The 19,436-nt window shown below is 47.6% G+C and overlaps 2 protein-coding genes across 7 annotated transcripts; both read right to left on the bottom strand.

The window, feature by feature from the left end:
* Positions 1 to 900: 900 nt before the first annotated feature.
* On the bottom strand, positions 901 to 8,131 carry NOXRED1 (NADP dependent oxidoreductase domain containing 1). 5 transcript variants are annotated; one of them, XM_031593152.2, is made up of 8 exons: positions 5,995 to 7,233; positions 5,452 to 5,694; positions 3,582 to 3,754; positions 2,861 to 3,041; positions 2,471 to 2,625; positions 2,052 to 2,274; positions 1,375 to 1,445; positions 901 to 1,206 (listed from the first exon to the last, which is right to left on the bottom strand). In XM_031593152.2, exons 2-8 carry the CDS (start codon positions 5,604 to 5,606, stop codon positions 1,154 to 1,156), a joined length of 1,011 nt encoding a protein of 336 aa, XP_031449012.2. In that variant the 5' UTR covers positions 5,607 to 5,694; positions 5,995 to 7,233; the 3' UTR covers positions 901 to 1,153. The 5 variants fall into 5 exon arrangements, with proteins under 5 accessions (XP_031449012.2, XP_089997571.1, XP_031449010.2 ...); XM_090141445.1 differs by lacking the exon at positions 5,995 to 7,233 and adding an exon at positions 7,995 to 8,131 and having other exon boundaries at positions 901 to 1,445; XM_031593150.2 differs by having other exon boundaries at positions 901 to 1,445; positions 2,861 to 3,038.
* Positions 7,335 to 19,303, bottom strand: VIPAS39 (VPS33B interacting protein, apical-basolateral polarity regulator, spe-39 homolog). 2 transcript variants are annotated; one of them, XR_016467000.1, is made up of 21 exons: positions 19,161 to 19,303; positions 18,984 to 19,076; positions 18,784 to 18,883; positions 17,475 to 17,615; positions 16,481 to 16,519; positions 16,103 to 16,167; positions 14,583 to 14,639; positions 13,582 to 13,674; positions 12,893 to 12,926; positions 12,357 to 12,459; positions 12,242 to 12,269; positions 11,978 to 12,051; positions 11,360 to 11,435; positions 10,941 to 11,075; positions 10,379 to 10,420; positions 9,928 to 10,017; positions 9,391 to 9,477; positions 8,920 to 9,009; positions 8,480 to 8,584; positions 7,995 to 8,212; positions 7,335 to 7,911 (listed from the first exon to the last, which is right to left on the bottom strand). XR_016467000.1 is itself a non-coding variant. In XM_031593147.2 (20 exons), exons 2-20 carry the CDS (start codon positions 19,074 to 19,076, stop codon positions 8,192 to 8,194), a joined length of 1,473 nt encoding a protein of 490 aa, XP_031449007.1. In that variant the 5' UTR covers positions 19,161 to 19,303; the 3' UTR covers positions 7,335 to 8,191. The 2 variants fall into 2 exon arrangements, 1 of the variants encoding a protein (XP_031449007.1); XM_031593147.2 differs by having other exon boundaries at positions 7,335 to 8,212.
* Positions 19,304 to 19,436: the final 133 nt, after the last annotated feature.

Consider the following 19,436-nt stretch of genomic DNA (forward strand, 5'->3'; position numbering starts at 1 on the left):
ATTTCTCCCAGGTGTTAGAGTCTACAGATTGGGAACACTGCTAACCACAAAGGTTAGACAAATGGCACACACATTGTCTGGTGCACAATTGTGTTGCCTGCTGCTATCAGCAATCTGGAGGTGCCAAGTTACAGTGTAAACAACCAATCCCTGCCCTAATCACGGAACTGATTTTGAGTGAAACAGAACCAAGAAGTGGTTTATCACAGTAAACAGTACTGCAACACAAGACAGGAAGTGTGAGAGAATACTGTAAGCTAAAGTAGAGAAGTTGAGGATTTGGACAAAATATATAGTTAGTTAAATGTTCTTTTTCTTTGAATGAAGTATCACAGAACCTGTAATAGCAATGGGACTTGAACTGTACAACTGCTGGAATATGTACTGTCACCAGCAAGGAATTGTGAGTTCAGTGTTGGTTAAAGCCTGGCTCAACTGAAAGAGTGCTCCTGACTAAATCTTCAGGATTTTGTTTGGTGACAGACTTCCCTGAGATTCTACATGGGAAAGAAAAATTGGCCCCGGTCCTGTTCAGTTCTTTGGGTCAGAACTGTACCACCACAAGTGAACTGTAATTCAGTTTTCTGTTGGAACTGCAACAGGAGCCCGGTGAAGCTGCGTCAGGTCACAGGCCAAGATGCCTGTGTGATAAGACACAGACCAAAACCAGGCAAGATTCCAGCAGATTTAGAAAGAAGCTACTTTATGAAGAAAGTTTCACGAGGGGTGTGAAACTTGTAAAAGCAAGTATGTACATTCCTGTCTCAAAATGTGAAAATCAAGAGATCTCAATGCTGATACATTAATAAGGGGACTGCTTTTATGTTTGACAAGGCTGCACATGGATGCAAAATGGAGATCCTCAATGGCGGAAACAGAGTAGAAAGAAAGACAATGTAATTCTATTGTATAATCTTTTAGTTACTTCCATCAGTGTTTTGCATTATGACTAAGAAATTGATAAGTAAAGGTTTATTTGCTTTTTGGCATTATTTTTGCCTGGCAATATGAAGTCCTTACAGTGTGTTCTTCCACTAGATACTACTGAGACCAGCAAGAGAAACTGATGGAAGAGAGTTGTCAACATCTCTGGGCATTCATCCCTTTGGGACGAGATCTCAGCATAGCATTCTTTCATGGATTTCATTTCAGTTTATGAGGATTTAGAATCATAGTCAGTAGTTTCCTCTGGAATTTCTGAAAAAACTTTCAAAGAAGTTGTGGACAGTGAGGAGTCCTGAATCAACATCATGCTGGGTTCTGCTATGGCTAATGTAGGAGAAGTCTTGGTGCTGGTCAGCACACACTGCTCTGCGGGCCAGTCTCCAAAAGATGACTGATACAGCAGAGCAAGGTGGTTCTGGACAGACTCACTCTTTTCTAGCAGCTGGCTAAAAGGAGACTCTCTCAGTTGTGCAGCTGTCAGGTCAAACCATGGGAAAGTTCTGAGGAGAGAAAACAGAATCTTCTATAGGCAATAATATCCTTGCTAATAATTTAACAAATATTAGCTTTCTTTACAATTCGAGTGCTGGCTTGGTTTTGGGAAACAATTGTACTCCAAGACCTGAATCTGAAGTTCCAGTCATTACTGCACCATTCAAAGCAAAATATAATGATTGTAGAGAGCTCTTGAACCAATAGGGGCATTTTCCCTCAAGCAGAACGTCCTAACTTAACATCCTCAATAATCTTATCTGTGAGCTAAAGTAAGTTAATTACCCATAAAAAATCTCCAAATATTCCCAGAGGATTTTGTTTTCTGCATCCAATAGCCCAGTCCTGGTCTGCGGCTTCAGACAGTCCTGACCAGTAGACAGACAGGAACTGGGGACCAGGACAAAACAACCCAGTGATGATAGTCCAAGTCCATTTCTAGCACATCTAAAGCAATCTTTCCTGGCACGTATACGGTCCCTAAGAGCAACACACATTTCAGCACCTTCCAACCCAGTAAGACAACTCCATGCTTCAGCTGTGGGACATGGCAAGTTTTAGAGCACAGAGACAGCCTAGGAGAGCAGTACTTCAGCATCCAACCGTTTACTTACTCCTCTTGAGTCATTGAAGAGGCAAAACTTTTGCTGACAAAACTCTCGCATGTAAACTGTGGGCAGGAAGCTTTCTGCTCTGCACAGATACGGCAGTGTCCAGGGAAACAGAGGTCATTGAGCAATGTCAGTGCCTCCTGGTGAGGCAGGCTCTGCCACATGCTGCTGTTCAGGGCTGCATAGAAAATGCCCACCAGCCATTTGCCATTGACTTTTATTTTCGCTGCACAACAAAGAAAATCAAATGTCAGTAACCAGTGTGCACACAGGTGTGAAGAGAGATCCTCAGCCCTCTCCTGTAAGCAATTGCATTAGCAAGGAGAGCAAGCTTATCTGAAATCTCTGTTTTGGGATCATTTTAGGTGAGGGACCTAAAATTAATGTTCACTATCAAGTTTAACCAAAATGAGAGGTTGTACCTTGGGAGCTGAGGGGGCATGTTGCCTGCACAACAGCAAGGTTCTGTAGTGCCTCTGTGACCGACCCCTTTGTCCCCCACTCCTTTGTAGGCTCCTTACCAGGGCACTGGTACTGCGGCCTCACGATGGCATTGTAGCAAAGGAGTTGCTTCAACCTGAAAGCAAAGGCAGCCCGAGGAGGAAGGGTGCCTAGGCTCACCTTGCTTCAGAGCCCCACCCCAGTCCTTCAGTGACCAACAGCTGGGGAGTGGCTGAGTATGACCGGGTTTGAAGCAATATTTTGCAAGAAAATCATGAGATGCTGTAAGAGCCGTGCTCCAATGCCAGCACTGTGCTGTATTTGCCCCATGAGCTTCGGGATGAATGGTAGCATGTCCAAGTGCATTTTACCTGGGCAGAGGAACGGCAGTGATGAGGCTGTACACGATGCAGGGTTTCCGGATGGCTGGCTGCACTGCAGAGCAGACGGACGGCACGTGCGATGGCAGGCAGCAGAGGAACAGAACATCTGCCCAGGCTGCCAGCTGTGCGTTGTCGTAGAAGCAGGTGAGCCCTAGTTTCTGCAAGTCTGCTGCAGCAAGGCACACAGGGCTCAGAGCCCATGGTCCCAGCACTGGCAAAAGGCACCCCATGGCCTAGCAAGGGGCTTGCCCTGCGGTGGTGGGACAAGGAGAGGGATTCTTTTGGCGAGCTGCCTTCTCTACTGGATGGCCACGTAACAGCCTGGGGTCACAGTCACCCACCCAGTCCCTGACAAGTGATAAGGAGAGCTTCAAAAAGAGCAGTCAAATGTGTGTGTGGAGGGGGGTGCTAAACTAAAGTGGGCCTGAAACTAGCTAGTTTTGAAAGGAACAGGGTGGATGGTCTCCACCACGCTCAGCTGGCACTGCTGAAGAAAAGCAGAAAATTGAACTCATGTTTGTACAGAGGGCTTCCAGCCAAAAGAAGATCTTTCCCACAACAGCATGCTCTTCTTCCAAATAAAATTTGGAGTTTCTATACATCCAATATATTTGGCAGGAAAACTTTCTCTAGTGAGTTCTTCCTGAAGGGCCATCAGAAGCACAGCAGAAGCCCACCCTGCTGCCTGGTCCAGATGGGGAACACTTACACAGGCTCTCAGGGCGCCGGGTAGAAATGCGAATGCTGGAGCAAGGAGCCCGACCCACTGCCACCAGTGCTCGGGCCAGCTGGTTCCCAAGGCGGCCTCCACCAATAATGCCAACCTTCAGGCTGTGGCTATCTGCCAGAGGAGTCAGCAAGGCCTTCCCAGTGCTGCTCACCCTGGAGAAGCGGAGAAATTTTGTCAGCCCCTTGGAAGCCATGATTTCCCTGTGCCACATGCAGTCCTGCCCTTTCAGGACTTCCCCAGGCCATAAGTTTACATAGAGCATCCCAGCCCCACCCTCTGATCCCACCCTGGTCTCCAACAGTTTCCAGAATGTCTGATTCTGTGTGCAGCAGCCATGGGGCTTGGGGCTGGATGCCAAGGGGCATGGCATCCACACTACTCATGCGGGGGCTAACTGACCACTCTGCCGGCCCAACCTATCAGGCAACCAAACCCCATGTGCCAGGAGGGACCCCACGATGTATGTCTGCCTAGGGGAAAGCCACCATTACACTCCCAGGAGGAGGGGGATGAAAAGGGGCCCTGAGATCAAGGACCAGACAAGTTGTTGTGATGTCTGTGGCACTGACGTGAGCTGCTGCAAAGCAGCTCAGCAAATAAAGAGCTGATACTCAGCACGTCAAGCCCCATGACAGCACCAAGCTCAGGGAGAAGTCAGCATGAGGAGCATAGCCTAGTGTCAGCAGGACTGCTGTTGAGAAGGGACATGGGACACCACGTGCCGAAGTAGGACTATTTGCTCATTATAAATCACATATACTGGAGGTAGAAACAAGTCACAAGCATGGAAAACCACCAGGTTTCTGGGATGAAAACTCCTTTGGTAATGGAGGCAATCTTCTTTCCTTGGTTTTCTCAGAGGGAAAACAGCCTAACTAAGGGGAAAATCCCTGAGTATTAAGACTGACTGCAATTTCAGACAAAGCTGGATGTTGAGTAGCAGACAAGTGTGGGTATAAATACTAGGTGACTTTTTACCCATCTAGAACCAGATAAAAAGCAATCAAACTATATCACTGCATACACATACCTGTATAATCCTTAACTTCATAGAGAGCTGGCGGGAGCCATGCAAGAAGCTCCCTACAGAGACCAGCCACTTCCCCAGCTCTTCCAGTGACACACTATCTGGTGCTATCTGGAACTACCCCAGGATAGGTGGTGGTGCACCTTTGCCATGTCTTAGCTCAGTATTTTTAGTGGTTTTATGATTTTTTGTTATTGGTATTCCACATCATAACGTTGTGTGGTGCACTGGGATTTAAAAGAGTTAATGCTGCAGTTCCATGGATTGTCAATATTTCTGGGTACTTGGTTCTCAAAAGAGAACTATACCTCCCAGAAAACTTCCACTGTTCTGTTTTCTGTTTAGAGGCGAAGATAAAACTGCACACAAGTCACAAGATTGCCCCTTTCTTTTACTGCTCATCTCTGCAGTGTGTGCTCCCTAGTCGTCTCACCTTCAGCATTAGAGTAAGGCCTTCGGTTTCTGGATGCTGTCTCTATCATTTATTTGGATTATTAACTTCAATCCCAATTAACTTGTATTTCTGCTATTATAACTTGTAAATTAACTTTCCTCCTCAGATCGTTGCCGCTGTTTATTTGTGTTTTTTTTTTTTTTTTTTTTTTTTTAATATCCTTCACTCTTTGTTTCCTTTCCCTTCACCCCCCACTCCCCTTTTTGGGGGCCATTCAGCCTGCTGTCCCCCTGTCACAGACACAGATAGATCTAGAGATAACTCCACGACACTCAGTAACAATGCAACAGTTTGAATGAGCTCGGTGCTGTGAGACCCCCTGATGACCACACCACCCAGCCCGCACAGGGAGCTCACCTCCACCTTACCTGAAGGCCTGCAGAAGTCTGCAAAAGAAGATGGCATGGGCACACGCATTCACTGCCAGCCCCTTGCGGCGCCTTGTCAGATACAGCAGGGCCTCCTCTCCTTCTACTGCTTCAGCAGCCAAGAAGGATGCGAAAACCTCTTCAATATCCCCCATCTAAGCTCAGGACAGGCAGCAGCAGTGAGGATCTAGGAGAGGAGCATGGCCTCCATCCATGCAGCACAGCACTGCAGCCCAGCACCCACTGGAAAGGAAAGGGAGACAGAGCATAAACTCCAGCTGCTCTCAGGGTTCCTCCTTGCAGACAAGGGACCTGTAAAATTGGTTGGTTCCCAAATGCAATACAGCAATTGGGAACACGTTGTTCCAGTAGGTGTCTGAGCCCACACATGCAGCATCCCATAGAGCCTTCAGCACTATTCAGTGTACCACAGATCTGCACAGAGATAAAGAACAGACTAAAACCCAAAAACCTTCAGCCAAGCTCTAGTCAGGGATGAGGATAACCCATGCCTATCGTATCGCATGTGATTAGAGTTCTGACCTGCACCATCCACCACCCGCACCCACCCACTGTTCCACCTCTGTTCCTCTTTGTGCTCCTGCTGCCATGGTGAGCACCCGGTTACCACTGCCCCATGGGACTCGCAGTCCTTCCTGGGAGCTGGCAGCATTCCTATAGCAGGGCTTGGGCTAGCAAGAACTGCAGCAGGCTTTTTCTGCAGGGTATGGCTGTGCTCTTAGTGCTAGCAGCTGGGTAAGCATGAAAAAACAAACCACAAGGGAGGAGGCTGAGCACCTTTGCATAGGCTCCCAACTGTGTGCAGTCATGGGAAAGGGGTGCATCTCAGCTAGTGAGAGCAGATAAGTTGTATTTCCTTATTCCTTTTGCTTCCTTCCGTCAAAATCTATCAATTATTTACTTTCATCATCTGGACTCAGCTGCCTAATAATAGATATGTGCCAAAAACACAGGGTTTAGGACAGGTATTAAAGAAACATGCATCCCTCTGAGGCTGTAGAATACAGATGCCAGCTCTGCAATGACCCATAGCCACTTACACTTACTGCTTGCATAGAACCCACCTCCTCAAGCCAAAGGATGCATTTACCTGGAAATCCAATATCCGCAGGTCAGAAGCACTGCATTCTATGCACCAAGCTCAGGGATGAATAAAAGAGACTTACATGCTCATTAATGGTGACAGAACAAGACACAGTGGGCTCAATTTGAAACATGTGAGATTCTATACAAGCACAATACTTTTAAAGTTATTAACAGTGAGGATGGTCAAATACAGGAACAGAATTAATTAGGCTGAGGAGTCAGTATCTCCAACTGTGAGACACTGAAAACCTATTTGGAGACAGTCCTGGTCCACCTGCTTCAGATGACCATGCCTGAGCAGGGGGAGTGGACAAGATGATCATTAAATCCCTTCTAACCTAAACATGGCTATGATTCTGTGGGGGGGGGAACAAACAAAAAGATCCAAAAACAAAACAACAACAACAACAAACAGGAAAAAAAAACCTAACGAGTGATCACAGAAACTGAGACTGCACTTGGTGCACAGCGCAGCAGGGATGCTGGAGCCCAAACTTGCTTTCAGACTTGTATGTGGCTGTACGCAGCCTTCAGCTCTGTACGAGCACCTCCACAGCAGCAAATGGTGTTGAAACACTGAAATGAGTTAATCTGTACTGATGGCATAGAAGGTGTGAAATAAGGTACTGCTGCAAGCAAGGCTTCTTCACGGTGATGCTGTGAATTTCAGGATATGAGAAAACACCTTGCATACTCAGTTTGAGGGAGATGTGATAAATTGCTCAGGATCAGCACAGAGCAGCAAAGTGCATAATGACGAAAGGAAATAAACAGCCTGAGGAGAAAGAGACAGCTTTATTTAAGGAACCGAAGAGAGGTCAGGAAGGATGAAGCCTGAAGTTGCCTGAGGAATTGTGTTTCTGAGAAAGTGCAATTCAGTCCTTCCTGGGATCATCAGGTTTGTGCTAAGTGAGAGTGGTCCCTTCTTGCTCTCCATGCAATGTAGCACAGCTCTGACCAGCTCCACACATCATGCCCACTCTTCCCTGATGAAAGGATCTGCCAAGAGCTGCCAAGTGCCAGCATAGGATACAGGCAGAGGCTGCTGCCCTGGCTCTCTGCAGGAGTTCATAAAACACCTCTTTCCTGGTGTGAGCCACAACAAACCAAGACTTCAAGGCGCAGCTGACCCTTTCACCCTTCACACTCTGATGCAGGAAGAACACAGTCCAGTAGGCCTTGTTCTCCATAGCCATTGACTGGTGATGCCCACGCCAGCCTGAATGTTACAGGGACCGGTCGGTCAGCATTGTCTACTGGAGACCCACAAGTGACTGACCTGTTCCTCTTGCTAGAATGAGCCCAGACACCACAATAAGCAAATATAACTTTGCCTGGTCCAGCAACTTCCCTCTGTAAACAAAAGCCATGACTGTCATACAACCAGGTCAAAGAGAATCAGATTCCAATAAGAATCAACCCTCGTGGATCAGTACCATGGTTTCACTGGCTGCATCAGAGCAGTTGTCTTCAACCAGCCTGAATGCCTCTGTCCCGTGAGCACCCAGTGTCACTGACAAACATTGATCATGCAATGAGTAGTAACAGAGCTGCTCTGTTGGTGCTGGACCAGCTTTTACAGTTTCCTTTTGTACTGGCAAGGCAACGTCCAAGCAGGTTACTTCACTGGTGCTCAGTTCTTCCACCGGATTTGCTAAAAGAAAGAACAAAGCATGACTAACATCAGGCTGACCACAGTTTCCCTGGGCCAAGTTAGCAAGGCCCAGACCATGAAAAGGGCAACCACAGCAAAAAGCTGCTACTTTTATTAGCGTCACCCTTCATTCTTACTCTGAATGTAACCCCAAACATAACATTAACTTCCCAGCAGAGAGAAAAGGATGTAGGAGTCATGCCCTTACTGCACACCTAGCCTATGGCTGTCTTCAAAAAGTTTCTAGAGAAAGTAGGTGCTTCTTACCATGTTACTGAGTAGGCTGTTTATCTTCTCTTCTTCTGCAGAGCCCCGCTCCACCTTGCATTTATATGCCATCAGCTGGATGCGATCCTTTAGATCCCTGTATGTCTAGACAAACAACAAAACCAGCATCTATCTGAGAGATGAGGACACTTCGCCACAGTTAGATAGTGCCCTGCAGACGAGTAGGTGTCAACCTCTCAACCTCCCCTCAAGTTCCAATCAATAGCTTGGGTCTGCACAGTCCATTTGCACAAGCAGACAGGCTTGGGCACAGTACATACTCTAGGAGTTGTGCTCCTGGCTCACTTGGGAACAATATGTTCCCAAGCCACAGGAATAAGAAAACTCTGCAAGGTGCATGACAGTGAAGTGACATGGGAAAGTTAGGGAGAAAAAGCAGGCTTTTGTCCCCTCTCTTCATACACACAGCAAAGACTTACATCAATCACAACATCATGGCACTTGTATTTGGTGGCAAGGTTCAACCGTGTTTCCACATCCTCTACTAAGCGCACATATTCCTGCAGCACCTGCAAGGGAAAGAAGACAGTCAGTTCCCTTTTGCAGGTACTTCCTGCCTCATTCTTTTACACCAATCACAAAATCTTTCAAAGGCACTGGTTACACAGACTTGGCCCTTTTCATCCTAGGGCAACAAGTGGCCAGGACAAGTCTGCTAAGAACCCCAAAAAAGTAAAGCTGTCCTCAGAAAGTCCCAAGTCCTGCACTGTCTCATCCCTATGAATCAGTTTAGCATCCCGATAAATGAAACATAAGGAAAGTTAATGTAGCAAAAGCAGCTGGAAAAACACTGTGGAAAGCGTGCTCTGCAGGCAGATGACCTGGGGCATTGGTCATGTTCCAAATCTCAATGAAGAGCAGGAGGACACAAGCAGCAGCTCTTTGCTCACCTGGACAGGTGCATTGTTCCTCTGCAAGATCTCTACCACCCGGTGGAAGCCAATAGGTGCCTTCTTCTTGGTGTAGCCCAGCCAGTTCTGAAATGACAGCCAAACCCTGTGTTAATCCTAAAGGTCAATCCTTCCAGCCATTGCCAGAGGAGGCTGAAGTCAAAGAACATGGCTGCCACAGATTGAATCTGAAAGCAAGAACAGTTTTTCCTCGGTGAAGGGAGAAACAACATCTCTCCTCGTGCCAGCCACCACATGTACCACTGGCAGAGCCCTTTATTCAGTGGCTAAGCTAAAGCTGGCTGCAAACCATCCAGTAACAGTGCGTGAGAGCAGCCCCCTTCTCTGGCCCAGTAGCTGCAGCCAGTTCAGGCCCAGCAGAGCTCAGGGAAAAGAGGAACATGTAACATCCTGCACCAGAAATGCTGGGCCCTGCTGAAATAAACGAGTCTGTTCGGTAACCCAGAACAAGCCAGCTATCAGTACTAGATATCAGTACTCAGAATTACATCCCCAGTAAGGCTTTCCCCATCTCACCTTGGTAGTTAAGAGTGCATCCACATCCTCCCAGGCTCTTAGCTTGGCACGGGCAGCCAGGGCAGTCAGCACATACTGCTTATCAGGAATCTGCAAGGCAGGGAGCTGCACTCAGAGCGATAACACAGCTTAACAGGACTGTGTGGCACGGAGGAGAATGGTTTCTGCCTCTATCTTGTCAAAACTGACAACAGCAGAGGTGAGATACTGCCTGAGGTCATGACCACTGAGCAGGAGGTGGGGATTTACAGGTGATGTTGCAGCTAGTTGGCCCCTGTTTTCAGTTTACCTTTCTGAGCTTCTGAAATGGCTCTACTCAAGAAGAATGCAGTGTTCCCTACACTGCCCCAGTGCAGACACCCTCAAGCTTCAAGCCAGTCCCCTTGCTAAACACAGTTTGGCTGCCTACATTTTCAGCTGGTGCTGCCACACCAGCCAGAAGTGCACATACCTTAAATGTCTTCTTCAGATTGGTTGGGCTGCTGAATGTTCCCTAGAGAGAGCAAACAGTCATTGCAAGCTAAGCAGAGGACACCAAGGAAGAGGTTCAGACACCTTCAATTGTACCACTTTGCACATGATGAATGTCCCTACTACTGAAGTCTTTAAGCTTTTTGCTCATAAAAGTGACAGAGGAGCAAAGAAGTGACAGAAGAGAATAATTAACCCATCCCATTAGCTCCCTGAAGCTGGTGCACTTTCAGCACTCCAGAGACCAATAACCTTATATAATTGAGGGCTAATTCTGTCTGTTTGGAAGTTGCAACACAAGCCAGTGATTTCTTTCAGGAGGCAACTCCCTGACATGCCATTCCAGGTTGAACGCCCTGTCTTAAGGAAGAAATCTCCAAACTGGCCCTGGAAGGCCAAGGAGAGATACATTCCTCTCAGTCTCTCTTATAGATGAAATATGATCTCCCTCTCATTCTTTTCTTATATGCCCAACTTAACCACTCCACGTATTGAGGGCTACAGGGATGAGACATAACCCTTGCCTTCTATGTTATCCTCACCTCAGCCTCTGTGTAGTGGTAAAAACAGGAATAGAAGAGAGTGGTCACTAGTGGCATGTTGAGAATTGAGGCCTTGCGAGGGTATTTCCGAAATATCTCTGACTGCCCAGCCATCGCCAAGTGTCGATCATTGGCCTGAAGAAACAAAAAGATGTGAACATGAGTCAGGGCAGCTGTCTAACCTAGTTACTGAGTATACACCTGAGTAGAATGTTGTGAAAGCACAGCACCAGCACAGCCTCAATGTGCCCTCAAGTCTGAGGTCTGGTACTTCCCACATGGGCCTGGAACAGCAGCGTGGTTAGCAATCAAGCTACACTAGCCAGATAGGCTGTTTATATCCAGTGTGGTATGAGTTAGGGACAGATAGGGTTCTCATAGATAGTCACCTTCTGACCAGCAAAATAAAGGTTTCGTACCTCAATGATTATCTGTCTCTCCAGCAGGGTATAATGGTCTTGGATGTGGGAGATATCCTCAGCTGAAAATGGCAGCCTGGCCACACAAGCAGGAAGAAAACACTGTTAGCAGCTCTTAATCCAGTATGCTTGGGAAGATGTTGTTCTCTGCTAAATGTCCTCTCCACATACAGGGACGTGGGGAACATCTTCTACTCTTCCCAGCCTTAGTGTCTCAAACTTCTGCCTCATCAACACTGTACTTGCTGCCTTCTCTGACTGGCTTCTACTAGACAGGTTTCAGAGAAAGAAAACCTATGTGGCATCCCTCACAGAACAACCTAAAGCTGATGCTACCAATTTCCTTAAGTGCTCAGGCACTTTTACCCTTTGCACCCTTCAGAATGTCTCTGAAGCATTTCTGGCACCAGTTAAGCAGCAAAAGATGCTAGACTAGTGATCACTAATTCTTCCTCTTTGGTCTACATTATGTTCACAATACTGCACTGCCACTGTGGTAAAACCAGTATCAGTTCTGGAACTACATAAGTTCAGTGCTAGGACAAGGGTCTAACTGTCTTTATTACCAGCTTTTGTGAAGCACCCACATCTAGTCCATTTTCTTGCATCTTTTCTTACCCAATGCAGCCTTTCAGAAATTCCCTCTTCTTTTCTACATCCTGGATGTTCAAATGCTCCCGGTACTGCGAGAGCTGGAGAGAGATGGAAAAAAAGCAGCCTGTTCTTATGGATTTGGGACATACAGGACATCAGGGGGCAAAATAGGAATGCAAAGCTTCCGTCTAAACAACCGGATACTCTGCAGCCAGCCTCTCCCTGCCCTTCCCATGCTCTGCACTCCTTTGCCAAGGAGACGGAGCTTCTGCTCCAGGGAATACTCACAGCAACTTCCTCAGTCCTGTCTAGGAACCTGCAAAACAGAACAAGCAAGCATTAACTTGGAGGCAGGTTCCTAGCAGGGTGCTCAGCCCTGCCACACGGCTGGGCAAGCCCTCACCTGAGCAGATCCAGAAGCAGCTTCTGCTCACCCGTTTCTTTGAGGAAATGGATGAGATGACACAAGGCCACCTGCCGCACCTCCAGCTCTCGAAACAAGACCTCTGCAGGAAAGGGGGAGATACATATGGGGGTAAAGCAAGTTAACATGACCAAGACTGATGGGGCTAAGTGTAGTGCGTGGAACTGCAAGTCTTTTGTATGATTCAGCAGTATTAACCCGACTCAAAGCACGTGCCTGGAAGCTAGTGCACGGGAGAAAACTGTTCACTAGGCTGCAAAGTGGATTCATAGTAGAGTGCTACCCCTACAAATTAATTTTCGTTTACCCTATCACCACCACCACTGACCAGTGCTCAAAGTTCCTCTTTGGGACTCTTCATACGCATCACCAACCCCCTTCCACATCACACTCACCACAGAAATATTTCACGCTCAGAAAAGCAGTGATACTTCAGCTGCTGACTTGCACCCAGTGGAAGAACTGGCCCCTTAACAGAAACATGCAATAGAAACCCTGGCCCCAGTCACGCTTACCTCTCCTTAGTGTCCGTTTCAGGAATATCAGGACCTGTGAGCACAGAGAGGCAGCTCTCAGCTGAACATAAGAGTCTTCACCAGAATTAAGACAGACAACAAACTGTCAAGCTTGGCCAAGATGCAGGGAAGCTTATGCAAAGGGTCTCTGAAGGCACAGCTCTTACAGCACTCAAGTGAATTCTGCTACCCATAGACACAGGAGAAGCAGTGAGTCAGGGCCACAGTTGCCAATTTCTCCAGAACTTAGCTAAGTCAGATAGAGATTTACAAAGAAAAACCTTTCCCTGAAGGAGCCAAGGGCTTAGAAGACCTGGATCAGGGAAGCTCTGACACTGCAACTGCTGCCTGATGCTTTGGAAACCAGAAAAACTGGAGAGGCCCCTCAAATCTTCTGTGCTGCAGGAAGCAGATTAAACCTTGGCCTTCAAGAAATCGCTGCAAAGAACAATTTCTGGCTGACACAGTTGTTAGTGCTCAACATACATTCTGCGGACTGGCAGGAAATCCAGCACCAATACAGAACTTTTCAGCCATAGGCTTTGACAATTTTCAGTAACTCCTTGTTTTGGACTAAAGAACAACCCCAACCTAGCAAGATTAAGTTGCCAAGTGACTGTATTCACACAAGCATCCTCTGTGTGGTCATCTAGGAAGTTTCAGTCCTACATGGACCCAACAGGACTCACAGCTGTGATGACATTTCCATCATGTCCCGCCACAGCTTCATCCAAGAGCACCAGCTTGTCCTGCAGGGAGCGAAACCTCTCTAGAGAACAGACCTGGAGATAAAAAGAGATTTAAGTAGCTATACAGGACACCAGCAAGTCTCCAGGCTGAACTAAGTCCAAAGGTGTTACCTATTCTTCCCACATGAGCCCTTCAGCAACACAAATAACTGCTCCACCAACCACCAGAGAACTATTCATTTTGCTGAAACCATGTGCTGTGTGATCCCTGGCAATCTGTCAGCATACAGTTAGCTCTTATTACTGTCTGGGTTAGAACAGCAGATGCTGTGCATTCAGCACAAGCACACGTGCAACAAGCAAAACTTCTCTGCATGCTTTAAACCACCACCTCTGGAGGAGGAAACTCTGAAGGAACCTTTCCATGGAAGAAAACAGAAGAAGAGAGTTGTACAACTCCTCCTTCTTATTCTGTAATTGTGGCCTCTGTCAGCCTTTCATCCATCTGTACCCTTTTAGGAGGCATATGCAAAGCAAAACCACATTAAGAACAGGTAGCTTCAAAAGCACTTTAAAGACAATCCCTGCACACAGCTCCTGTGGACTCACTGCAAACTGAGGCAGTCGAGACCAACACCCCAGCTCTAATGTAACCAATATTGCTCCTATTTTCTTCATTATCTCGAATCTTTTCCAAAAACCCAGCCCCAGGGAATGGAAAGGGTAGAGGGAGGCATAGAAGTACAGACACTTTCTGTCAGAGACTACTGAAGGGATGACTCAAGTAACAACACAACAAAACCCTGCAGTTCTCCTGAAGTGACCTCTGCATTGCCACTTGGCAAAGCAACAGACAGGCACAGCACACCATTCCAGTCAGATGCTGCAAGCAACACAGATCCCCTTCCTGCTCTTGGAACAGCCAGATGCACGGGGAAGTGTAAAGCAGTTTGGGAGCAGTCACTCTCCCTAGCAAGCAGATGGAAGAGGAATGCCCTTACCTTGCCCCTCTGCATTCTCCGGACTGTATCTCTGGGGCTCCAGTCATTGCTGTAATCCTGCCATAAGAGAAACAAAGAGCTCAGGAGGCCAGTTTAGACATTTCCCAAGCCAGTTTCCTTTTGTGCTGGATTAGTGATGGCCCAGGTGTAACTTCTCAGTCATTCAGACGCTACAGGATGGTTAGCAGTATACTCCTCAGTCTTCTGGTGTAGATGCTGGGCATTCAGAGTCTATATGCTGACTGGGGAGAAAGGTAGAGGCTCAGAGGTGAACAGAAAATCTTTCTATTGCTTTGGTAAAAGGGCCATCATCACATCCTTTACAAGAAGTGCATTTCAAAAGGTCGTCTTGCCTGCAAATAAAAGCTCCAGAGTTGCTTACAGAAGGACAAACAAAATACATACAAAACTAAGAAATCCAGAACTAAGGCTAAAGGAATCACTTCCTTACTACAATTCAGACTTCTGGAGGGCCTTCCACAGCAGCGTGGAGAACCCAAAAGCTTCCGGCAAGTGCCTGGAGATTCGCACAGGACTAGTAAGTGCAGTTAAACTATTTTCAGGTAATATACTACGGGTGCTGCAGTGACCAAACTCCTCCCCTTGAGCTTGCAGACACTACAGTCTGGAAGCATCACATAAAAGGTGGTATGAGCCCCTCCTCAGAACTCATAATGCTAAGAACGCATCTACAATTTTGTGAGCCAGTGACTGTAATGCAGTCTTCTGCCTCAAAAGAGACAGAGAAAGGAAGCAACCACAATAAACAATGAATTTTACTTACTAAAAGACCAGATAGACAGAAAAGGAAGGTAGATGCAGTCCCTTCCCATATTAGGGGACCACTGCACACGAGTCTGATATGTTCTGAGCATAAAGGGCTCAGAACAGCTACTGGAAACACCCATAGAGTACTTTCATGTTCCACTAGTGAAATTCAATCCTGCTTGGGGTCTGTGTTAATACATGTGGCCAGCTGTGCTACTAGCATGCTTGCCTGTATCTGTTGGGAACATGTGCTCAGCTTTGTTACTGATTGAATCTGGGGACATGGAATTACAATTTCACATCTACTAGGTTGGGACAGGAGGAATTCACCCTGTCCCCAATTCCCCTAGATTCTGCAACACCTAACAATGCCTCTCTGGGAGAAGTACATTCCTGACAACTGGTACCTCACTTCTCTGCTCCCTGATCAGGGTGGGGTATTATAGTGATTCATGAATGAGGTTTAGAAAACTTTAGGTTTCATTTAAAAAGCCTAAGTGATGGTAATTCATCAGATCCAGAATTAAAGAAGTAATCATTTCACAGAGACTGCTGGGCAAGAAGGAATAACTAATATCCCCCAACAAAATTCCTTACTTCTGGGAAGAAACAGAAAACACCTAAATTACTATGAGGTTGACTCTACATTTCACAGCTCTCTTTTCTAATCCCTCCATTGTCTTCTGCTGTCTCAAAGAGCAATCAATCACTTTTTATGGAACCTTTAAAGCACCCTCATGTGAACTACTCACCTTGTATTCAGCTTTTGGTCTGCGCAGTTCTGGTGCATAGTTTTTAACTCCTGTGTCTGAGAAGGCTGAAAAAAACAGGACAAAACCAAGTAACACACCAAAATCCTGATTCACACCCACTTCCAAAACTGCCTTTTGTGGTAGAAGATGCAAAGTCAAGCATCAAATGGCAGTATAAAGTTGCTCTAAACCTAAAGGTTGTCAGTACATAATCAGATTCCTTCAGACCATCATGCCAACACTTCCTCTGGTTTGCTGAACAACCTTCAGACAACTGATTTCTGCAGTGCTATGAAAATGACACTGCCGTTTGTTGGAGATACTTTGGTTTATGTAAACCTGCACTCTCCTAAAGAGAGACAGGGATTCAAAACTTACCGTCTGAAAGGGACGGCAAACTTGGAAGTCTGTTTCGTCCTGCAATCAAAACAAAAGTCATGAAAGACTCTTCATTGGCAGAAGAATCTCTTGCAGAGGGAATGCAAGTTCAGGCTGCAACCTGGTGAGCTGTCACTATACCAGTGTAGCACAAGCCATTCTCATAAAGTGATTCATGCTGCTGGCATAGCTGGGGCTCACCTGCTTTGCAGTCTAACTCTTTGAAATAGTCTGTGGCATCACAAACCATATTGCATCTTAGCCCTATCTGTTTCCTCTTTCCACAGCTAGGAGAGAGCCTTAATTTGCTCATCTACCTGCAAAGCAAAGGCTTCAGCTTGTACTATTGCTTAGTCCACTGCAACACCGGCAGTTTCATTCACTAGGGCTGCAATTTTGATGCCTTTAGTTTTCGCAGTATTATCAAATACGTTAGTAGAAAAACACCAGAAAGTGACAAAGTAGAAGCCAGCTCGCTGTCCTGTGAGGTAAAAGAGCTGAACTCTTGCAAGCTGTTTAATTCCCCTCAGAGACCTGCTGCACAGTCCCCGCCCAGCAGTTACGCTACCACTGCTGCTACCAGGTGCCTTTTGAACCAACCAACAGCAGCCAGCTGAGCTCCAAATAAAGGATAATCAAGCTGTCTGCTCTATAGTGCTGAAGGTCAAATGAGGCCAAATCAAGTCCTTTTGTTGCCTGTTCTTGTCCATTATGAAAACAGATTGCAGTAGTCAGCCATGCTGTACCTTCCTATTCTTGTTAAGCTTGGTTCCACAGAAGCCAAAATCTTCAAAGCCATGTCCCTTAATGAAAGAGCTAGGTACCTCTGCACAAGGCAGGCACAGTCACCAATTTCTGACCAATGACAGATAACACTACCATAGAGAAAAACAATTAGAGCTTCCTTGTTTTGTAACACACTGAAATGATTTACATAAGGTAACATAATTTCTCTGTGATACTCCTGAGGGAAAACACATATGTGGCACCTCACCTTTAAACAAGCTGCTCAGGGAGTAGGAGGAAACCTGCTTGGGAAGAGCAGCATAGGAGGAAGAGCCCTTCTGTTGGCTGGTGTCTCGGCCCTCCAGGGAGCTGCTGCTGGAGGCTGTCTCTTTGATTGACCAGGAGATGCCTATGAACAGACAGAGGTAATTTAGAACAGAGAATGAGAAAACCACTCTGTAAATATAGGTCTTGTGGCAGGGCATGAATATTACCAAGCGTGTCCTGGTCAGCTCTGCACTAGCACATCACCAAAACTGGACTCCCAGTAAAGAATTTCAATCCCATGTCATACTACTTACTAAACAGTTGCCTATTGCCCTCCAGCCAGAAATGGTTGCATTCAGCAGTGTTGTGCAGCTCATTATGGCTTATATTGGAGAGAAAGAAAAAAAGCACATCCCACCAAACATTTGTGTGTCATTGTATAGGGATAAAGCACAATCCAAAGGAACAAAGCAAGACAAAGAATCCCTGTCTTATCTTGAATTACAGAAGCATTAGAGCACACCTTCCCGGGCATTAGAAAGCTAAGATAAAGTTCCTCCCTGCACAGACAAAACAGCTGTCAATGCACACATGCTGCTGACAGTGCATTTGTCTTCTTTCTACTTGCGACACAGCTGTCACCTCTTTTTGTGCAGCTACACAACAATCAAGTTTGGGGATGTGGTGGTACAACTAAACAGGTAAAGACATCAGGTGAGAAAAGGAAAGGGAAAGGTCAGAACTGGTGGGAGGATCTGCAGCACAGGAGGAGAATAGGCTCCTTGAAGGCCCTGTGGGTGAGATCTCACTCTCTGAGAGGTGCTCACTGGCTGCCATTATCTGCAGGTCATGAACTCCCAAAACCAGCAAAGCGAGTCAGGTGTGGCTTGTGAACTCACATCCGTCACCACTAGAAACATGCTTACAGTGCTCTTTCAGACTTTAACCACAGGAGACAGCTTACCAAGAAACACCGAACCATGAAACGTCTCCTTAAAGCACTACAGGGACAAAGCGGGGTGAACTTTAAATGGTGACAGCAGTGTGAAAGAGAACTCTGCAGGTCAGTGGAGCCTGGCGCATGTGAGGCCATAACATCCAAAATATCTGCTCTAAGCTCAGATATACCAAAACGAACTCCAACCACTCATCTCTTTATACCATTTGGGCCTCGGCAGACCCACGTGGGGACACCAGGCGCACAAGGCTCGGCCTCGGGGGGCTGACAGGGCGAGGCGATGTGGGACAGCCTCAGAACGTGATGGGAGACACCAGTTTGCCAGAGCCAGCCCGCAGCACCCCGCACTTACTTCCCACGGGCTCCCCGCTCCAGCTGACCTTCTCCAGGTCGTCATCGTCATCGTCAACGATGTCCCGAAGGCTGTTCACCGCCCGCTTAGATTCCTTCAGCTGCGGGAAGAAGACAGTTTTGCCCACACACCAACGTGGGGCCGCAGCCCCACAGCGCGGAGCGGAGCGGGGCGGGGCGGGGCGGGGGCTCGGCTCCCACCTGGGACAGCTCGTCATCCTCATCGTCGAAGGTGAAGGCCCGGAACTTGGAGCTGTGCCAGTACTCCTCCTCGTCCGCCCGCGCCCTGCTCATCTGCAACGGCACCGCGCGGCCTCAGCGCCGTTCCCGTCCCGTCCCGTCCCGTCCCGCCAAGCGCAGCCCCTCACCGCCTCTCACCTCCCCGCGCTCCCCTCCCGCCCCAGGCAGCGGCACGGCAGCAGCACAGCACCGGAGGAAGGGCGGCCGCCGCGCGGGGCACGCCGGGACGGGCAGTCCGCCCGCCGCCTTCCGCCCGTTCCCGCGCCGCAGTGGGACTGCAAGTCCCGGCGTGCACTGCGCGGCGCCGGGCGCCGGGCTGCGACTCCCGGCTCGCACTGCGTGGCGGCGCGGGTCGGGGCCGTCGCTGGGGGCCGCGCTGTGACGGCGGGGCTCGGCGCGGCCGCGGGAGCGGCT

This window comes from Phasianus colchicus, chromosome 5, assembly GCF_987193195.1.
Source record: "Phasianus colchicus chromosome 5, bPhaCol1.hap1.1, whole genome shotgun sequence".
NCBI lineage: Eukaryota > Metazoa > Chordata > Aves > Galliformes > Phasianidae > Phasianus > Phasianus colchicus.